This window comes from Anarhichas minor, unplaced genomic scaffold (assembly GCF_050575085.1).
Source record: "Anarhichas minor isolate MPS153535 unplaced genomic scaffold, ASM5057508v1 ptg000022l, whole genome shotgun sequence".
Classification (NCBI taxonomy): domain Eukaryota; kingdom Metazoa; phylum Chordata; class Actinopteri; order Perciformes; family Anarhichadidae; genus Anarhichas; species Anarhichas minor.
Window position 1 is genome coordinate 2208291 of NW_027466468.1, and position 13645 is coordinate 2221935.

The window sequence follows — 13645 nt, forward strand, 5'->3', positions numbered from 1 at the left end:
GAGGACTGAACATCCCACAATGCAACGCGGTCAGACGATTTTCTTCTTCATCAACACATGGCCTGTGCTTGCTAATATTTTTCTTGTTAAACCTAAGGCTAACGGCAATTTCTAAGTGTGTTTCCATTTTCATTCTCCTACCAAATGAAGGTTAAAGTCCTCTCGAGGAACCCGGATGATTACGTCCGGGAGACCAAACTAGATATTCAACGTGGTGAGTGGTAAACCTTAATCTCGTATAGGCTAAACAGTGTGCTAGTGCTAGCCAGTTTTTCTCATCAAACATCATAATCATAATAAAGCTAGTCGAATTTCGTCATTCTACAAATCTGGATATTGTTGCATGAAAGACAATGCGAACTATATTTGGAGAAACTGTCGTTGTCTGCAAGCTTCGATATAAAATAGCAAATAGGATGCATTTCGAACATGTGCACGTAACTATAGTTAACAGCTATACCATTAGCATCGGACTAGCAGCTATTTAAGGTCACTGAATGGAAATTGTGAATGAGGCTATAACATGTGTGCAGCAATAATATGTAACTTAAGTGTGTTTGAATTACTCCAAATGAATAAGACCATGGAATGTCATGTTGAATGCAATTTACTGTATTGTTATTCAGCTAAATTGCTTACATTGAAACACACGAATATCATCTTTCAGCCAACTAAGATGTCCTTTTACAGTTCATTAAGAAGTGACTACTCTCTGTTGTTAGTCCCCAGAAACTATGACCCTACGCTCCATCCGTTTGAGGTGAGCAGAGAGTACACCCGGGCCCTGAATGCCACCAAGCTCGAGAGGGTGTTTGCCAAGCCTTTCTTGGCCTCTCTGGATGGACACAGAGACGGGGTGAACTGCATGGCCAAGCACACCAGGAGCCTCTCCACCCTGCTCTCTGGCTCCTGCGATGGGGAGGTAACTACCTGCCAAAGTCTAAATACATGACCTCAGCCAGTAACGTCCCACGCTACGCTCTTGGAACCTGTGACGCTGTACGCACAACACTGTAAGTGTTATGCACTCATTGTTTAATTCGATCCTTAGGTGAAGGTGTGGAATCTGACCAAACGGGAATGTGTCCGCACTCTCCAAGCACACGAAGGTTTTGTCCGTGGAATGGTCGTCCGCTACTGTGGAACCTCCTTCTTCACGGTGACCGCTACCCTTCAACATCTGAGAAGAGTGTTCTGAGTTGTTGGTCTTTTTTTTTTATTAGCTGACCTCTAATACAGCTTCTGTATTTCTTTCTTGGCACGTAACAGGTTGGTGACGACAAAACAATCAAGCATTGGAAAATGGAGGCGCCTGGTTACGGAGAGGAAGAGGAGCCACTCAACACTATTCTGGGCAAGGTGGGATCAGTGGGAACATTTTCTTTAGTATTGTTATCAAAGACAGTTGTGGTTTAATCGTGATAATGAAATGGTCTTTAGGTGACCATGGCATCAAAGGGTCAGTGAAATATCACATTTCCATTGTTTCCAAATGATTCTTGTCCTTTGCAGACCGTCTTCACCGGACTAGACCACCACCAGAAGGATGCTGTGTTCGCAACATGTGGCCAGCAGGTGGACATCTGGGACGAGCAGAGGAGCAGCCCAATCCGCTCTTTCACTTGGGGCGTAGACAGCTTCAGCGCTGTCCGCTTCAACCCTGTGGAGGTGAGTCACCATGCGTCCGCCACACTCAGACGGGCCGCCTCCCGTCACAGAGACACAGGAGAACACTTGAGCGTTTGTCCATGTCCTAACTCCATCAAAGTGGTTATTTTGTAGTTATTTAGATCAGCCACCCTGCTGATATCTTTTGAAAGTGTATCGGTTTATGTCTTTCCACAGACTGAACTCCTTGCAAGCTGTGCCTCTGACAGAAGTATAGTACTGTATGACATGAGAGAATCGGCTCCACTTAAAAAGGTAGGGTCGACCATTCAGTTGCTGCAAGAATGAACCTTTCTCTTCCTCCATTTCTTTACATTATGATTTCTATCCACAGGTTATCATGACAATGAGGAGCAACACATTGTGCTGGAACCCCATGGAAGCCTATTACTTCACATGTTCAAATGAAGACTACAAGTGAGTGGAATATTGTTCCAGTGATTCACATGATTATTGCATATATGTTGGCACTAAATCAGCTTCAGCTGAAGGAATGTACAAATGTAAAGTCCTGCTCTAATGCACCGTCCCATTGTTATTATTTTACTGGTGCGCTTTCCACTAAAACGCAGTTTGGCTAACGGGGCTGATTTTGTGTCTTTGTCTCGTCAGCCTCTACACGTACGACATGAGGTACCTGGACCGGCCAATCACAGTGCACATGGACCACGTCTCTGCGGTGCTGGATGTTGACTATTCTCCGACTGGGAAGGAGTTTGTGTCTGCCAGCTTTGACAAAACCGTCCGCATCTTCCCCAAGGACGGTGGCCACAGCAGGTTAGCATGACCCCAAACACCAGCTTAAGAAAACATTACCGTTACCGTGCGTGTTTACTGGGATTTATTACTAGTCCGTAATCAAGCACCATTTCTGTTCTTCTGACTGAACCACAGTAGAGTGAGCAGTATAAGTATTCTTGGTGTCACAGTGGTGTTGGTAGCTATGAAGTTTATTTACTTTATTCTATAGATATTTATGATTGGAGCTTAACACTCTGAGTCATTTATTGTTTTTCAAGTTGCAGCAAATAGACAAGTTTTCATTTGACGTTTAGTTTGAGCGTGGACTGTTGAAAAGACTTTGGAACACACTGAATCTCTGCAAATGCCACGAGGAGCACTGAGGAGGCAGAGTTTCTCTGTTTTTAACAGATGATCCATGTCATGTGCTACTGTCAGGATAAAAGGACAGCTTGAGCAAATAAGACATAAAGTTATTTTTTATTAAAGTTGCCAACTGTAGCTTTAATGGAGCGGAGCCATCGTTCATGTTAATAGTACCAACATGACGAGCCAAAATGTCTGCTTTGAAAAAGGCCTATCCTGTGTATTCTAACACTTGATCTTGTATACCTGCTTGCTTTGTCTGTTTGTCCAACAGCAAACGAACGCAATGCATTGCCTTATTTTTATATCTTATTGTTTTTTTTTCTGTTTAGGGAAGTCTACCACACCAAACGCATGCAGCATGTCATCTGCATAAAGTGGTCGGCAGACAACAAATACATCCTGAGCGGCTCCGACGAAATGAATATCCGACTGTGGAAAGCCAACGCAGCTGAGAAACTAGGAGCAGTGAGTCCCGCCTCTACATCGCTCCTGCTTTACATCATATCTGCAGCTTCAATCGATCACATATCTAAGAAGTGTGTAACTGCTACCAATCAACAGCTGTATCCCCCCCCGCTGTCAGCCCCACTACATACTGTATCAGCTGATTTTATCAGCTGTTTTATGAGTTAGCTGCATTCCTCGACACAGCCGTGGCCCCGGGCCCACTTCAGCAGGGTGAGAGCGGGCGACTATGCCAGGAGCAGCGCCGCTACCGTTGCCAAGTGCCCCGATGGATGCTGACTTAGTGTAGAATCACTCTCATTAAGTACAATGTACCAATTGGCACGGTTGCTCTTTGTGGCGAGCGGAAGTCGGGGGGGGGAAAAAAACTTTAATGACAAATCATCAATGGAAGATTCAGCTAAAGGATAACTCTCTGCTGACGCTTTATATCTTGTGATGTGAGCACCACGTGTATTGCAAGCAGAAGCTAAATGCTAAAAGCTTAATGTTACGTTAAGCGCAACTGTCAGATATAGATCCTATGAGATGCTGGGGAAGTGTCCCAATGCTCAATAATATAGATCCATGCCATCTCCAACAGCCATCTTTCATCTTTCATCCCTAAACGGATTCACCCTCGCTGATTCTCTTAATGCAGCTCCAGAGTGGAAAATTGGCCCGCTTTTGGCACTTGTTTTACTGTCACTGTGTAAGGGAAGATTTATCCGCAAGCTTTGCACTTAAAGAGATCAGACAAGGGCTGCTCCTATCAGCAGTTTGGATCGGCCAATCACTTAAAGCGGGCCACTCGGAACATAATGAAGCATTAACAATCAAGTTGCACTGAAGGGGTCTTTAATTATCAAGAAATGCTGAATCAAGGATTTGTCTGCGTCGGGTTCAGGGCATCTCCATCAGCAGCTGCACGTATATATACATATATGGATATATATTTTCTCGTACCTATGAACACAGTGGCCTTTGACTCCAGTGTAAATTAGAACCCTTTTGGATTTTAGGCCGAGACCCAAAACAGGTTGAATTGGAGATGTGCCCCTCTTGATCCATATTACGGTATTTACAGTTTGATGAAAAAGGTCTTGTATTATATCATGCAAACAACTCCACACTCGACAAGTGAGGAAAGATCTGGTGATACTGCAGTTAATGAGTTACAAAGGACATACCCAGAGATGGGGATTCCCTGCTTTATAGTTAGATAACATTGTAAGTTGGTTACAAAGTTAATTTTAAATAATAAAAAAGAGGCCCGAGAGGCAACAACCTGTCTACAGTGAAAGCAGCGCTGCTTCAATCCTCCATCAGTGTGTTCTCTCTTTAAGTGTGCAGCCCCAGCACTGCTGTGTGCTCACCCGGGTCAGAACCCAATACACACTCAATGTAGTTCCACACAGAAACCGAAGAAAGAAGACTGTGAGCCCTAAAAAGACACTTGCGTGCGAGTGAGACTCGAGCCGTCACGCTGCCGGTGTAGACGGCTGTATTGATTATTTAAGATAGAAGTGTATCTGCTCCTCAGACACAAGTGAGCTGGGCGAGAGGAATGCTGCTGAAGCGTCTGTGTGGATGGGATGTAAGAAGCACACAAGCAGTCAGACGGGCTGAAAAGAGAAGACGTTTAGCACAACGGTCCTGTGACATCGTCACACACACACGTAAAAGACGGAAAAATTGATGCAGTAGATTTTTATATATATATATATTTTTATCCTTTCATAATTCTTCCTTGTCAAAACCCGTTGCTTCATTACCCACAATGCAACTTGACTAGCGACAGTTCGGCTGGAGATTCAGGGGTGTACAGCTCCACCCCCTCCAGATTTGTTTCTGCAATTTTCAAACTTGTAGTACCGCTGCTTCAAACACTTAATCTGAAACAGAATACAAACTATTATTAATATCCATCACAGTTTACCGACTGACTTCCTGGTTCAACTTTGCCTTACTTCACTGATGTTTAGTTTTACACTTGTCCTCTGTCAGAAGGGTTATGGCCAACATGCTGAGCGTGGTTAAGGAGAGGAAGGAAGGAATTAACCGTGACTTGCATGTCGTGCCGCGTCGTTCACCGAGTCCAGAGCATCGGTTGGACGACAGTTGCTACTTGCACCTCGTTGTCACCTGGTCAACTTTTAGATGGGATCTTACAGCCATCATTGTGTGTGTGTGTGTGTGTGTGTGTGTGTGTGTGTGTGTGTGTGTGTGTGTGTGTGTGTGTGTGTGTGTGTGTGTGTGTGTGTGTGTGTGTGTGTGTGTGTGTGTGTGTGTGTGTGTGTGTGTGTGTGTGTGTGTCCAGAGGGATTAGTCTAGTCCAACAGGATCAGCATCTAACAGCTCTTCTCCAGCAAATTGAATCTGAGACAAATCATTGCTTTTAATTAGAATAAAAGCCTTCGAGGAGAGGAGCGACGTTGTTGCGCTGGTGTCTTCACTTTTTAACAGACATTGATTCCGTTTTGAACGAGCACGCCGTTGAGCTGAGGTTACTGCTTACTGTGCCGGCCAACATTTTATGATGTACAGGCAGCGCACCGTAATCGTCGGTGATTCATAAAACGCCCCACCTGAGCTGAATGCAGACGACTTCCTGTGGTCCGCAGCAAACCCCGCGCTCATGATCGCCTCCTGGAAATACTCATTACTGGAATCGAGGCTTTCGGGGAAACGCCTCTCTCACCATGGGAACCCAAGGGGCTATAAATGAGATGATTCATGTTCACGCTACAGCTTTAAATGCAACGGTTACTGACTGTAAGGCAGCTGACTCAGAAATGCAGCGTTGGCAAGAGTCATCCTCTGGTGCCTGATCTGATCTGGAGCAGACGCCTCGGAAAGAGACGCTCACCACTTGAAAAAACAGCGGCATTTGTTCAGTGCAAGTTCAAATGCTCAAAAATTCAGTAGGATATCTTGTGGCCAAATTAAATATGACGAATGAGAAGTCCGTTAGCTTAGCTTAGCACAAAGAGTGGAAACGGAAGCAGCTATTCTGGTTCTATCCAAGGGCCTATCAGCACTTTTTAAGCCGGGTGGATGCTGTTCGGATTAAACCCAGGTTTTTTTTACCCCGAATTGGACACTTCAGACCAATTTTACAATTCAGCCGAATTTCTGCCAGATCAGGTTCCTTTGATGTGCGGTTTGAGCAGTTCCAGGGTTCTGTCTCCCACACGACTGATGTCAAAAGATCCCTTCTAGACTGTCGTTAGATTGTTTTGATACTATTTGGTCAGTAGTAAAGTACGTTCAGAGAAACGCACAGCAGAATTTATCGCGTGGTGAGATGAAATGCAAAGTCAATGACAAATGAACTTCAGTCTTTTAGGCCAACGTTGAAGAGTCTTCCAGGTGCTCAAGAAAAATTTCAGTTTTTTACAATTCCTTGACAACCGGACAAATTGAATGTGCCGATGAAGATCATGTGATGTGAGCAAAGGCTCCAGAACACCTACCAAATATATTTTTGTGGCAAGATTATTCTGTCTACTGCTGTTTCCAAGGTCACTAATAGGATGGTGTTTACTTTAGAGGACTTCTGCTCAGAGAGCGTTCATCACTGGAGAAGTTTACTTGTATGGGACTCAGTTTGTGCAGAGAGCAGGGTGTCCACTCGTCTCATTTATTTTGTCACATGACTTTGTCTTGTTCTATGTCTTGTCTTCTCCATTTTGTCTTTTTTTCCCCCAATTGTTTCTGGCCAACTCATCCTCCCTTGTGTCCCTCAGCTGGCCCCCAGAGAGAGGGAGGCCACCAACTACAGTCAGAAGCTGAAGGAGAAGTTCCAGCACCACCCGCAGATCAGACGCATCGCTCATCACCGACATCTGCCCAAGAGCCTCTACCACCAGACCAAGGAGCTGAGGGTCATGAAAGAGGCTCGCCGCAGGAAGTACGTGTTCATTATTTTTAAAGCTAGCCATTTTATCTGAAAGAATGGTCACGACGTACTCTCTGTGGTCCACGTAGAGGTGATGGTGACTTGGGCTGCTGCCAAACTAGGTCTGACCTACGCAGTCCCACCAGCCTAATGGAAAATGTCACTGATGGGCCGGCCTCCTATGACATGGGCTCAATAGCCCTTACATACTCATTTACAGCTTGTATGGTGGATTGATTGTTCCAGTTTGCCCTGCCGTCCGGTGATTCATAGCTCGGTCTGTGGCTGGTTTTTATTTTATTTTCTAATTACTGGAGGTACGGTGACGCGTCACACATGTGTTTGGGCTGTGAATGATTTACTATCCATGCTTTATGCAGTTATTTTCAGGGTACATCGGCGTAGTGGGTGACGTAGGTGTTAGGTCAACAGTCTCATATTCACTCACTTCCTCCCTCCTCTCTGTTTGCTCATCTCTCTCTCTCATGAATATTCCCACCGGCAGTTTGTTCACGGCTCTTCTTCCTTTTTTTTCTTTTCCAGGGAGAGGAATGTCCGCAAGCACAGCAAGCCGGGAAGTATTCCTGTGGTGTCTGAGAGGGAGAAGCACGTTGTGACCGTGGTCAAATAGGCAGAGCTGGAGGAGAGAGCGGAACACCGAAGGGGCCCGCCGACGAGAGATGAGGTGGAGCCACCCCCCCCACCCCCCATGACCACACCCACATGGGACATGTTCAGACTGCTTTCACTTTAGAGTGGGGAGGAAAAAATGTTTGAATTTGTCAGTTGTGGAAAGGACAAGTGACAAGTTCTGCATCGTTTGAAGGACACGGACTGTAAATGCGGACAAACATTAAATCTTGTGAAACTTTCTCTCTCCACCACTAAGGCAAAGACTGGCTGTACTTTTCACCCTGCAGTGACACATCTGTTTTGGTCTTGTATTGTAGTGAAGAGTTTGCATTCTTCATCACATATTTTTAAGAAATTATGAACTGATTAAATGGATCCCGTGTTTAAAGAATGTCATGTGACTTGGTACATACTTGCAACAAAATGTGTTCCCTGCTGTTTCAATAGTCTTTTTCTTGAATGAAGTTCCGGACACGTGCAACAGTAGATTATTTAAACTACCGGAGATGGCGTAAAAGGTTTCAGTATGCTTCAAAAGTCTTGCGGTCCGACATCTTCTACAGGACAAAATGTTTGTTATGAATTGCCAAACTCAACATAAAGACCTGTTGGAAAGCTTGATGTCATAGCCTCATCCTGGCTGTATCTATGATCGTTCTGTCTTTTGTGATAATCGTAGAAACTGTCCCAATGTTCTACACAGGTGTTTTGACTTCCTCGCAAAAACTTCAGTTATTCTACATTTCCCCTCAGTTTTGGAATATATTACTTCCTCTATGGGCTTTAACATATATAGAGGGCACAGCACACTCAAAACATGTCCATACATGAGGCTAACCGTCGTGATCTGAATCATTCAGAATTCAAACTCAACCCCAAGTTCCCTCTTTAACTTGTTGAGTAGATCACTAAGTGAATTACAGCCCTAATGAGGTTGAGGCTCGATCCTCTTAATGTTGTCCTTCAAATCCCATCAACACCGCAGCCTGAAATTGGAGAAATGTAATAAAGGGTTGAAGTCATCACCGAAGCGGCGGTGGAAAGTAAAGTGAAAGATCGGTGCATCGTGGCATCTAGATCTGCTCAAAAAGTCAGTTTGGGTGATGCAAACAATTGTTTAAGTGAAATGTGAAACCTGAAGGCTCTAACAATCGATTGATCTACTAGTTATTTTCTCTATTTTATTTATCAATCATTTGGTCTGTATAAATGTCAGGAAGTAGTAAAAAAAAAAAGTTCACAAGTTCTTGCAGACGTTTTTCAAATTTCAAATCCGACATTCACATTAAAGAAACTGGAGTTTATGATTTTTTTTTTTGCCGTTTGTGCTTGAAATGAAGCACAAATTTTTAGTTTAAAAAAACAAAACAAAAAAGTCCTCAGTGGAGTGCATCGACACGTCTGACTGGCCTTGTGTGTGTGACAGTTTGAACCACATCTCTCACAGCCAGTGTGTGAGCGCGCGCGCGCTGCACGGGCACCGCTGCCGCACACCTGCAGTAACACTCATTGTCACTAGTCATGTTCTGTATTTATCTCGCAGCGCTCATGATCTGCTTATGAAATATGCATCACGCGCCTGCCGGTACGGTTGCCGCTCCAGCTGCGCGCGCGCGGCTCCTCCAGTCCGCGTTTTGGCGGCTGCTGCATCTGCTGCCTGCTGTCAATGAACATCCAGCGCGTCCTCTCCGGCTTTAGTCTTCTACGTGTTTCCATCGCTCCGCCTCCTCTTCCTATCTGGATTTCCCCCCCCTCCCTCTCTCACACACGCGCGCTCTCTCTCTCTCCCCTCCCCTATCGCTCTCTCTCTCATTGCATCCATTTTTGTGCATTTAAGAAATCTCCAAGAATTACCAACCTGGAGGAAAGCGAGCTAACCAGAGTGACACAGAGGAGGGTTAAGGACCCCAAACGAAAACAAACAAGGACGGACCGGGCATCTTTGATATCCCACCATGCGAGTAAAGGCTTTCTAAAGGATGACAGCGATGGGTTAGACAGGATTTACCATGACTGCAAAATAAAAGGCAAGAGTTGACGTTTTTTTATCCTCTTTTCTTTTTGAAATCCCTGGATGGATGGAGGCTTGTGTTTGGAATACCTGAAGGTTGTAGCCTCTACAGCCTGTGCTCTCCCTTCATTTTAAGGGCATCTATTTCTAATCCTGAGCCTTCTCTATTTGAGAAATGTCCATGTGTAAAAAAAAAAAAAATATCTTGCGTTTCAAACCGGCAAGCGGCTCGAACATCGCGATTTCCCTCAGTTTGCAGGCGACGCTCATCCGGCTTCAGCGTGTTTGATAACCCCATTATGACCACTCAATAGACGGGGACGGAGCCTGTGATTCATATTTTTGAGGCTTATTTCTGCAGCACGGTGCAGTGTGTGCACGATAGGCTAACCCCCTGTAACCGAGGTGCCATGCCGCCTGTAAACCGCTGTGACTCCAGCCAATCCGACCGCCAATTTGCGAAATTTGACGGCATGAAATGTAGCAACAAAAAAACTAATTTCGCCCAGAATGCAGCTGGTTGACGTTTTTTTTTTTTTTTTTTTTTTAAATTGTAGCCACTGTGTGTAAAAGATGTCTGCTCCACACGGGCCCCGGGGCGGCCCTGGCCCTGCTGCTGCTGCTGCTGCCTCAGCGGCCGGCGCCATGCCGGAGATGCCGGACCTCAGCCACCTCACCGAGGATGAGAGGAAGATCATCCTCGGTGTCATGGACCGACAGAAGACGGAGGAAGCGAAGGAGCAGTCAATGTTAAAGTAAGTAAAAAGCGGAGATGGTGGAGGAGGGTTGGGGTGGTTGGGGTGGGGGCGGGGGCTGTTTGGTGGCGGTGAACCACCCCGGGTGTTTGTGGGTTTGTTATTACAGTGGCACATTTCTGTCACCGTCTCTCGGCGAGAGAGCCTACTGGTGGGTCGTGGTGCCTCTTGACAGCCAAGCTAGAGCCTCAACAGTCGTCTACTAGCCGGCAGGAACTGAGGGGAGATGAGCCGTTCCCTCGGTCCTGGTTATCGCCTCTCTCGGCTCCTCGTTTAGGAAATAGTTTATTTGAATGGCTGAGTATCGTTTTTATAATGCGGCATACACCTCCGACCTCATTCCCCCCTCTCTGTCGGAGCCGTAGCTCTACTACTATGATGGGCTGGGTTAGCAGCAACGGGCGCCATTTTCACGTAAAAAGCACGCCGAATTGCTTAACCTTTCCCCACGAGCGTCACCGAGATTACACAATGTGACACTGGAAAGATCATTTAAGGTGTCCTTTGTGGCAATGGCGCACGCGGGGCGTGTGTGCTTTTTCAACGTTAAAGTCTCAGTAGATCCTTGTCACCCCCCTCCTTCCCCCCCATCTCTTGTGTACAGATGTCGCTCGGAGCTGTTTCAGCACCACGGCGCTGTCCACTGTAGGGTTTGACTTTTTAAGGTGGACCGGACTGTTTCCGCCATCATCTCTTTAACCTTTGCTGTGTTGAGCCATAACTCTGCTTTATGGTGGGATATTACACTCTATTTTATTGGTCATAAAAACACACGCACACACACACACACACACTCAGTTGATGTATTGTTAATTAAGTATTTGGCTTGACGTTATTAGGACGATAGGGGTTTCAGGTTGGTGGCCTTAAATGTTTCCATCCTGTTGATTTTCTTGTAGTTTTCCTCCGTCAATGAAAATAATGCACATGCTCACTGACCAGGCGACATTGTATATTGACTGTTTGTGTTTGAATGCAGCACAGATTTTGGGCTACATCTTAGGTGACAGCTGATGAGGGAATCTATCAAAATTCCTGCCAGAGACCTCTGTCAGGTTCACGGTGCCTGTGTGCCACTATCAGCTTTTTAAAATTACTATTATTATATTATATAATTTTTTGTTTAGAGGCTTTAGAGCTGTTTTCCCCCCCATCATCCGGTAAGCATTTGCTGCTACGGCAGCATTCCTAATGGAGAGAAAGTTGTGCAATCCCTACGTGATTCATGTACTCCAAGACACGGCTACCTCAGCCGCTGCGGAGCGTGCTGTGTGAATCATCCCCCCCCCAATAGCTGAGTATATTTGCTATTTCTCTTTCTCTGAGGTAAAGGGGATTGTCAGTTTTAGTCACTCTTAGTCTGACAGTGATGTCAAAGCCTTGTCATGACTGAGCATAGGCAGAAGGGGCTGTTTTTTTTTTTTTTTTATGTTTTGCCAGGGACATGACTGATTGACTGACTGTCTCACCATAACGTTAGGTAACTCTGATTGCAGGCCACACAAGCTGAAAGGGAAGTCAAAGAGGCCTCAGTGTCAGTTACTTGCGTGCTGATTTGCATAAGAATTACGTTTCCATTATCGGCTGCAGGCCTTGGTTACCTGGGGCAGGGCTATACTGCTGACTCTAAACAGCTGGCAAAAGACATGCAGTTAATATTAAGGGCTGGCAGCCACCATTTTGTTGTGTTTCAGAGATTTTTAAAAAAGCCTCTTGACCCCTTTTTCACTTAATAGTAAAGTTTTCTTTCACTATTTTACACAGCAAAACTATATAGGTTAGTTTTTACTGTGCTTTTTGTCTATATGTACAAGGTGACTCATCATGAGTCATCACAACGGTAAATCCCAGCTTTTTTTTACCTATGAATCACGCAAGCGTAACATATCCTAAAGCCCTATACGACTGCAGTGGATTAACTTGTCATTGGGTGGTTAGCAGCATTTTCCCAGCAGTGTCGAAAAACAAACACCCACACTGCATCATCCGGCCCTATAGCCCGTGCGTCGGCGCCGACGCAGTCACGGTCCAAAACCAACAGCGGCTCGGATGACTTTTTTCAGGGGGGAAAGTGGCGGTTTGAACATTGTAGGTGTGTAATCTAACAGAGGGAATCCTGGGAAGATGGAGGGATGGAGAGGAGAGAGGGATAGAGAGAGGGAGAGAGAGAGAAGCCTCCAGCTGCAGGGCTTTGCCAACTTGCTGTTATCTCACTGGAGGTGCTACAGAGAGAGCGTGGATGGGAATCCGGTGCTGCTGACTCGCATGCAATTAGGTGCTCTCTCTTAGCCTGCTCCTTCTTAGCAGGCCTGCTAATGCGCCTGTCTGCATGTAGAACATTTGCTGCACCAATGACGATCCATTACTCTGCACACCTATGGCTCATTGGTAGAATTCTGTCCTAGAAAGCTGCACTCACAGAAGTAGATTTAGTGCATCTCCGCACACAAAAACATGAACCCAGTCACTGCAATTAAGCACGGCTCCAGGGGCATTTGTTCCATGGAGCTATCAGCTACCTCCATGCGCCAGCGAGTCTCTGAGCAGCACAGCGATGACGGGTTATGGGACCCCCAACCCCCCCACCCACCCAGACACTTTGTATCCCACAGGCAGGCATCAGCTGCCTGTGACGGGGTGACCCACAGAACGCCCGGGGCTCCACTTCTCCTTTCTCCTCGCTCCTCCAGTCCTCCTGGGCTGCTTCCTGGTTCTGCTCGGTGGCTCGGAGGGCCGGTGATGGAGCAGGAATGGGGTCAGGAAGAGGGGTGGTAATCATCTCCATCCCAACTCTGACTTTGTCTTTCACGCCTCTACCCTCTAACGCTCTGCCGTTGTTGCTGTTTCTCTTGCTGCATATAGTGTTACCTGTGTTATGAAGGCGTGAGCTTGCTATTTGAGCACGCACACACACTCTCTCACCACAGAGAGATGGTAAAACCATTAAAGTAAAACATAACACCTTTGACTGACTTATTTAGCTTGTCCTCACACTTTGAAGGCCGCATAACTCCCAGTAAATACAGTGCTGAACTCATGAATTGGAGGGATTGTGTCATCCGCTCAGGAACCTCCTTTGACAGTGCTAATTATAGTGGCTGTCTTGTAGGAGGGACTCCCGCT

General features: G+C 45.9%; 2 protein-coding genes across 10 annotated transcripts in view; both read left to right on the plus strand.

Annotated features, from left to right (window-relative positions):
* Window positions 1-24: 24 nt before the first annotated feature.
* dcaf13 (ddb1 and cul4 associated factor 13) lies at window positions 25-8377 on the plus strand. Its single transcript, XM_076096582.1, has 11 exons — window positions 25-214; window positions 723-922; window positions 1052-1159; window positions 1270-1359; window positions 1513-1668; window positions 1846-1923; window positions 2003-2085; window positions 2281-2445; window positions 3108-3243; window positions 6972-7135; window positions 7667-8377. The coding sequence occupies exons 1-11, from the start codon at window positions 145-147 to the stop codon at window positions 7752-7754; spliced, it is 1338 nt and encodes a 445-aa protein (XP_075952697.1). The 5' UTR covers window positions 25-144; the 3' UTR covers window positions 7755-8377.
* A 1656-nt stretch (window positions 8378-10033) lies between these two features.
* The window catches only part of rims2a (regulating synaptic membrane exocytosis 2a), a 129456-nt gene continuing 125844 nt past the window's right edge, over window positions 10034-13645 (plus strand). For 8 of the 9 annotated variants that reach the window (XM_076096592.1, XM_076096587.1, XM_076096589.1 and 5 more), the window contains exon 1: window positions 10034-10522. In XM_076096592.1, the coding sequence (XP_075952707.1) occupies window positions 10341-10522 (182 nt within the window). In that variant the 5' untranslated portion in view covers window positions 10034-10340. The remainder of the gene's footprint in view (window positions 10523-13645) is intronic. The other variant, XM_076096591.1, reaches the window with a different exon arrangement.